A 7,957-nucleotide genomic window follows, 5' to 3' on the forward strand; every position below is an offset into this window, starting at 1 on the left:
ATATAAAACAGTCAATTGTACAAATAATTAGCATTAATTTTTAAAATTTTTTTCTAATAATTAATAATTTTAAATACTATTTTTCAAAATTTATGAATTATTAAATTATAGAACAATTATCAATTATTTAAAGATAGAGTTAATTTCATTTATTAATTAATAAATTTTTTAATTTATTAAATATTAATCTACCGTAGATTCATTGCAAATATGCAAAATTTAATTAGATTTAAGCCCAAAGTCCATTGAGCTCAAGAATTGTGGTTTAGGAGTAAATGAAATAAGCCTAATTGACAATCAATCATAAGACAAGAATCATATGTGATATGTGTTTATAATATGAATTGTTCTCATAATAAAAAAGAATGAGTTATCCACTCAGAACTGTAACAATCACTTCCCCAGCTCGCTTAATTACTACCTTTTCCACACACCGGTTCCTTGCAGCTTGCACTTGCAGGTGGGTTTCAATTGTAAACTTCCTTTCTTTTTGTCTCTTACATTGTTTATTTATTTATTTTTGCTTGTTGTAGATTTCGGTGTTTCAGTACTAGTGTCATGAATAAAGTAGCAATGGATATGTCTAAGGTTACAGTTATAGATGATGTTCTTTCTCTCCAAAATAAAATTGATGCAATTCGAACGGCGGGTACTTCTAAGCTCCAGGTTTCTTTCGTATCATTTCAATCTTTACACAATTAAGAAAAAAAGAAGAAGAAGAAGAAGAAGAAGAAGACAACTTATTTATTTATTTATTTATTTTTTTGAAAAAAGGAGAAAATTTTGATTGCTTTTGCGTTTTGTTGAACAGGTAATAGCAGATTTTGATGCCACTTTAACGAAGTACTCCGTGAATGGCAGCCGTGGACAAAGTATGTTAATGGGTTTATGTTGCTGTTTTTTTTTTAAAGTACGATTTTTGTTGTTTTTATGAATACTAATGACATGTAATTAGGTAGTCATGGGCTTTTGAAGCAGGGGAATCCAGAATATGATGCTAAAAGGCAAGCATTGTTTGAATATTATCATCCTCTTGAATTTTCCTCTGTTATTCCAGTTGAAGAGAAAGCCAAGCTCATGGAAGAATGGTATGTTATGTGCTTTAGGAAAGTTCCATTTTTGCACTTCAATAATTGTCATGAGAAAGTAAATAATGTATGCTTGTTTATATAATGCAGGTGGGGGAAAACCCATAATCTTCTTATCGAAGGAGGCCTTACATATGATGCAATTAGAGAGTCTGTTGCTAATTCCATTATTGCTTTTCGGGATGGGGTTGTTGAATTATTCAAACTCTTAGAGGTAAAATCTCATTGTTCGTTTTAGAACTTCTTGAGCTCATTTCAAGGTTGCCAAAAGCTTTGACTTCTATTTATTATATTGAATGAGGAGATGTTTTCCAACACGTGAATTATATACTAGCGTTTCCTCCTCACTCCTAGAACTACAAACTTTGGACTCCTTTGTAGTCTCCAACACATCAAATCTTTTCAATCTTGCTACTGTATATCCAGTGTTAAAAAGTTCCTAAGATAGGATTATTCCTGTCAACTGCATCAATCATACTGTTTTCCTTTAAAATATGCAGGAAAAAAACATTCCTATTCTCGTTTTTTCAGCAGGACTTGCAGATATCATAGAGGAGGTAAGTTTATAGGATATCCTTTCTGGATATTAGGTAACAGAATTTTTTGCTGAGTCATTGATTTCTGGGTCTGATTTGTATCCTCTTATGGTGCCTATGCCTTTTACCGTGCTAGGTCTTCAGGCAGAAAATTCACAGATCCTTTAAAAATGTCAAGATTGTCTCAAATCAAATGGTATTTGACAATGATGGTCGCCTCATTTCTTTTAAAGGTATCATTTGAATCATCACTGTTTAACTTATTTCCCTAGTACCTGTATAAAGATCTGTCTTTTTAAGCTTTTACATGTGGAGTTTGCCCGTATGCTGGGCATGACTCAAATCAAAGTTTATTGTCGAATTAGCAAGGAACTGGATACCTTCTGTTTGGATAGATCTGTAGAAAGAGATATCTGATTCACAATATGTAATTTGTTGAACTTAGTTTCTAACTTCCAAGATCAAAAGGAATAGAAAACTGTTGTTTATAATCTCATGTGTACAGTTTTAGGTTATTCTGTCATAAGATTTTTTTTAATACCTCGTCTTTTCTTCTCCAACTTTTATACTATTCCAGTTGGATGGAAGATCTATCAATAGTTACTCTTTGCATTTACAAATCGAGCTAATGTCCGTAGGCAATCTTTTGTCAATTAATTAATGATCTATACTTACCTAGTTTGTAGGAAAGCAAGATATCTATGCATATAAAAATGTCCCTTCTTTGTCAATTTCATAATACTATTTTGTAATTTAGTTGTTGCAGTCGTGTTTTACATAAAATACTATTCTGATTTTTGATTCTTAACTAATTTTATTCCAGGGAAGGTAATTCATGTTCTAAATAAAAATAAACATGCCCTTGATATGGCTGCACCTGTTCATGAGCATCTTGGCGATGTTGATGGACTACTTGTTAACAATTCCTTAGTGAAGAAGAGAACCAATGTGCTGCTTCTTGGTGATCACCTGGGTGACTTGGGAATGTCTGACGGCTTGGACTATGAGACTCTAATTTCTATAGGGTTCCTGTAAGTTTGTATTAGGTTTAATTTTCACATTAAATGTATAATATCTTATCTTTTGCACCCCATCGCTTCCTCTTCATATGAGATGGCTGACAAGCTTGTGAATGTTGAAAATTTCCCAAATACCTTGTAGTATGGAAGAGCAGAGATAAGGAAAGATTTAGCAAAATAATTTATGATCTATTTTAGTGTAGGCCAAACGTGTTAAAAACCCTTGAATGTTTCACCTTTTTGCTATGAAGCCATCAAACAAAAATTTTATTTTATTGAATCCTTGAAATTTAAGATTGTATTTTATTGATCTCTCCACCAAAATTTTGATTCTGAACTTCAAAATTGATATTGTAATAGGTCTTCATTGGATAGCAGAAAATAGTTAATAAGTTACCATTTTTTACTGCTTCAGGAATAACAACATTGAGAACAACCTTCCTAGCTACCGCGAGTCCTTTGATATTGTTTATCTGGTGAGTTATATTTTTTTCGCATTTATTTGTTGTCATGGGTTTCTTTGCATCTAATTCATTTTTATGGGGTTTTACAAATTATAAATTATGGTGTGGGTTTTTATTGCTTCCAACAAGGCTTGAAAACATAATGATTTTATGTCAATAATTTTTCTAATGTTACTTTTATTATTCAATTTGAGGACATAATAAGAGTTTGTAGATTTTCTTTTTCGGAATGCATATTAGAAAATCTTGACTGGCATCATCACTTGTGGACCCAAATAGTGACTAAAATTTACTCCTAAGTGCAAACTATAGCATGTCTTGACATATTCTCTAATTTGTTTGCTTTCTTTTCCTAATCTAGATTTAGTTTTTTCTTAATATTTTCTTTAACCAGTGATTTCCAATATCTAAAACATTCTATGTGCTAATAATTATTTTGATAATTAACTTTATCCTTGACAATCTTCAATCCACAAGGAAATCCTCTACTGACCGAAGTTTGCATAAAAGTGTCATTTTGTTAAGAGGGACACTATTTATTTATCCATTAAAGGGGGAAGAGAAAGTTGTAAAGAGATGTTTTAGGCAAAAGGTATAAAAATGCCTTTGAACTTATTAGAAAAGTCCAATTAAGTTTTCATTCTCTTTTTTGGCCCAATTAAATTCATTAACTTTTATAAAAGATCAAATTAACTTTTATAATAGGTCCAATTAACTCATGCCGTTATTTGAAAGGGCGAATAATAACCGCTCTGAATATTTTAAAGTCACGTCTATATCATGTGATAGAGAGAAAGCCACTTCTTTTTTATTTTGCATAATTAGTATCTATAAACCATAATTTACAAAGAAGAGTAGTGATTTCTTTCCTAACTTGAAATGACAACAACATTTCATCTTTTCCATCATGCTCATTTGTAAGTAGAAGGTGAGTGCAAGTTCTTGAGTTAGATTATGTCCTACCACTTCTAATATGTTTTTGCAATAAAACCATAAAGATGTACATTTGATGGAGGGAACCCATCCTAGAAAGAGGTTCTACGACTGTTGGAGCTATGATGTAAGTTAAATAAAGAAGAAGCGGCTTTCTTTCCGTCACGTGATATAGGCATGACTTTAAAATATTCAGAGCGGTTATTATTCGCGCTTTCAAAATAATGAGATCCTTACACTTAACGGCATTTTGGACGCTGTTAGCATTAGGGGTTAATTGGACTTTTTATAAAAGTTAATGGGTTTAATTGAGCCAAAAGAAAAGGATGGAAACTTAATTGAATTTTTATAATAAGTTCCAGGGCATTTTTGTACTTTTTGCCGATATTTTATTTGATATGTTATGTCCTACTGAATGATACATTACTGATGCTTGACTGTATGGTAAAATACTTCAAACAGAATGATGCATCCATGTGGGGGGTAGTCAAGCTCGCTTCTCAGCTCTGTGCAAGTGCAGTTTCATAAGATCCTCATCAAAGAATGGTAAAGTTTTTCTTATATCTTCTTGATCATTGGCCTGATAAGATCATCAACCGCTCAAATATAAGGATGCCATCATTCTAAAATCCATGATAACTCGGGATATTTTTACATCCTAACAGCAAGCAATGGCAACAGTGGTGGCATCTTTTTGTTGAAATAATTAAGGCAGGATGTTCGCACTTGCTAGGAAACTGTCTAATAAAAAATTATTTTATGGAATCCTTGAACTTTAAAAAATTACATTTTATTGATCTTTCCAACGCTAAATTTTTTTTATTCCGAATTGTAAAATTAATATTGTAATACGTCTTCATTGGATAGCATATAGTTAATAAGATGCCATTTTCTTTACTGTTTTAGGAATAACTATATCGAGAACAATCTTCCTAGTTACTGCAAGGCTTTCCATATTGTTCATCCAGTGAGCTGTATATTTCTCGCATCTATGTGTTGTCCCTCAAGGGTAGTTATTCATTTTAATGGGGTTTTAGAAATTATGATTCTAAGTGTGGAATTGCATCCATCTAGGCTTCAAAACATAATGTTTTGCTTATCAATGACTTCAAAACATAATTTTTTGCTTATCAATGACTTTGGCTTATGTTAACTTTATCGTGACGCATAGGATGCACCTGCATTTGGACTGTTGGATATGAAAGAATTTGATTTCTCCAGTTCATTCAGGAAAAGACAATTCAATTATATATAATGAAAATGGACACTGGTTACCTGCCTAATGTTAGGTAAAATGAGTTTTAATGGAGTTTGAGGCATACAAAAATCACATTGTTTTTAAGGATTTACTTCAGCAATCTTTTAGGATTCAACAAGTAGTAGAATAAAGAATTTTGTTAATCCAACAGAGAAGAAGAAGAAAAGCAGAAAGCTGTGTAACAAATACTCAGTAATGAGATGTATTTATAGTGTTAAATTATAATGTTAAAATATAACGGTCATGAAATAAAATGGGAGAAATTCTCTCCAATAGTTGAATATTAGAATACATAAATAGAGTAGTGGCTTAAAAATAGGTTACTTAAAAAATTAAGTCAAAATGTAAAACATTTTAAGGTAAAGAAAAAATACATAATTAATCAAGTATCACAAATTGACTTAGATAGGTCCAAGTTTATTACGTGTACAAGGGGAAAATAAATAAATTTACACTTGAATTGGACTTTTAATCAATTTTTGTGCGTGCATGCCCCACACTCCACAAGGCTATTTCTAAGCCCAAAAAAGAAAAGGTTTGTTTATAAATTAAAGCACAGTCTTTTACTTTAGGAATGTAGAATAAAAAGCTTTTTGAAATACTAGACATATATACAACAATCTCTCACATATTTAAATTTTTTTTTATGAACCAGGTGATTCGACGATGCGTGTATGGAGAGGAGAGCCTCCAGATTTTGAGACATTGCCATCAGGAACCGATGGGAGGTCATCAAGCAGCTAACCATACTGCTAGGAAGGTTCTTGATGCTGGATTCTATTGGCCGACCATCTTTCAGGATGCTAGAGCATTCCTGCAGGTTTTGCTCTACAATTCACGTCTCTGTTTGTTCTCAGGGAAGCTCAGGAGTCGTTGGTCAGGACCATTCGTGATCCAGCAGGTGTTCCCATATGGCACGATTGAGTTGTATCATCCCGAGAAGGGAAATTTCAAAGTGAATGGCCATCGCTTGAAGCATTATCATGGAGATTCGTTTGAGGTCGATGAGCAGGTCAATATGGTTTTGTTCCAGCGAGAGTGACCTTTTGTATTAGTTCAGCTACACGACTCAGTCAAAAGAAGCACTATTGGGAGGCATTCCCGAGCTTATCCTTTGCATTTCTGCATTTTTAAGCATTTTATTATTTTTTCTTTTTGCAATTTCTACTTAGCTTGTTTTACATTTTGGTTAGTTTTGAACTTAAATCTTTTCATTTTTATGTTGTTTATTTTGGTTGAAAATTACTTGGTTATGTAGATTATTGGTTTATATAGGTGTTAGTGCACAAAACAGAGTGAAAGCACATTTTTGGGCATCAACACTGGCTTGGCACGGTTTCCAACACGGGCCGTGTTGGTCAACACAGCCCGTGTTTGATTGCCCAGGGCGCGTTGGTTGTGAAAAATAGAGCTACACGGTTCTCGAGAGTAACACGGTTTCCAACACGGCCCGTGTCAAAACCGTGTTGATTAGGTGTTCATAGACACGGTCCAGATAGCGAGCACAGCTTGAACACGGTCCACAACACGGGCGTGTCGGCGGAGACGGCTATATATATGCAAAATCGAGACAATTTCAAAATTTTTACCATTTTTTCCAATTTTGTAGTATTCTTTTACAATTCTTGTGCTTTTTTTCTCGCTTTTCGTCATAAACCAAGTAAGTTTTCTTTTTTATTTTCTAATTTCTTTTCATTTTCAATTTTTAGTTTTTATTTTTCTGCTTGTTTATTTGATATTTTTATTAGTCCATTCTCATTATCTTTTTTGTTAATTTTGCTGTTCTATTTTTCAGTTTTTGCTACTGTTATTATCATTACAATTTTCATAATTTAATTATATTTTAAATAGTTGCTTCATTTTCATTTAATTTTACTTTTATTGTTTAGCTTAGTTATTTAATTTCCATTGTTTAATTATGCCATATATTTTCATTGTTTCATTTGGTTTAAGTTGTTAAATTAATTTCAGTTGTTTAGTTTTGCAAGTTAATTCTGTATTCTTTTAATATGCCATACATTGCTGAATTATAGAATTTTGGTTACTGTTGCTTATTAATTTATGTTTGATTGCCATTAGGCATTGTTCTGCTGAATTTTGAGACTATGATCTTCAATTCTTTTCTATTTCGTGCTGGAATGCCATTGGGCATTGTTTCTTTACAGAAATTTGAGGTTTGAGGCATTTTCTAAGGCTTTAAATTTTCTGTTTTTTCCATTTTCAGCTATTATGCTGCAGAAATTAATTGTTAGTTGTAAATAACTAATTAATTTAATTTGATTAATTGATAATTTAATTATAAATATTATGAATTAATTATTATTCGATTTGTGATAATTGCAGTTGTGAATAATTAATTAGATACCAGAAAATTTTCGTGGGTTGGTTGTGGAATAAAGATTAATGACGGATTGTCTGTTATTAATTGCAATTTGTGGTATGTTGCAAAGTCGAAAAGATAAGGCAGTTATGGGTGACCCCGACTCCTGATAAATATGTATTGAATATTTGAAGTATTTTGAGTAGGTTTTGGACCCATTTTACACAGAGTAAACATCCATATTCTTCGGGAGGTTTTGCCAAATTTTTGATAGAATTTCCGAGTTGAAATTTTTAGGCAGTCTAATCTAGGAGTCTAGGCCTAAGAAAAATTAAGAAT

General features: G+C 32.1%; 1 protein-coding gene across 2 annotated transcripts; it reads left to right on the forward strand.

The window, feature by feature from the left end:
* Window positions 1–287: 287 nt before the first annotated feature.
* Window positions 288–6,975, forward strand: LOC8277603 (7-methylguanosine phosphate-specific 5'-nucleotidase A). 2 transcript variants are annotated; one of them, XR_007216495.1, is made up of 12 exons: window positions 288–460; window positions 534–666; window positions 812–872; window positions 956–1,088; window positions 1,179–1,302; window positions 1,589–1,645; window positions 1,761–1,857; window positions 2,448–2,655; window positions 3,059–3,119; window positions 4,503–4,586; window positions 5,954–6,058; window positions 6,156–6,975. XR_007216495.1 is itself a non-coding variant. In XM_002514419.4 (11 exons), exons 1-10 carry the CDS (start codon window positions 366–368, stop codon window positions 4,566–4,568), a joined length of 1,035 nt encoding a protein of 344 aa, XP_002514465.2. In that variant the 5' UTR covers window positions 288–365; the 3' UTR covers window positions 4,569–4,586; window positions 5,954–6,975. The 2 variants fall into 2 exon arrangements, 1 of the variants encoding a protein (XP_002514465.2); XM_002514419.4 differs by having other exon boundaries at window positions 5,954–6,975.
* The last annotated feature ends 982 nt before the right edge of the window (window positions 6,976–7,957 follow it).

Source organism: Ricinus communis, chromosome 6 (assembly GCF_019578655.1).
Source record: "Ricinus communis isolate WT05 ecotype wild-type chromosome 6, ASM1957865v1, whole genome shotgun sequence".
NCBI lineage: Eukaryota > Viridiplantae > Streptophyta > Magnoliopsida > Malpighiales > Euphorbiaceae > Ricinus > Ricinus communis.

Bases quoted from the DNA above. Each gene is read 5' to 3' on its own strand.
- LOC8277603 (XM_002514419.4), top strand. From the start codon at position 366: ATGAGTTATCCACTCAGAACTGTAACAATCACTTCCCCAGCTCGCTTA. The intron at 667-811 runs GTTTCTTTCGTA...TTTGTTGAACAG, and splicing joins CGGGTACTTCTAAGCTCCAG to GTAATAGCAGATTTTGATGC. The intron at 1,646-1,760 runs GTAAGTTTATAG...TTACCGTGCTAG, and splicing joins TTGCAGATATCATAGAGGAG to GTCTTCAGGCAGAAAATTCA.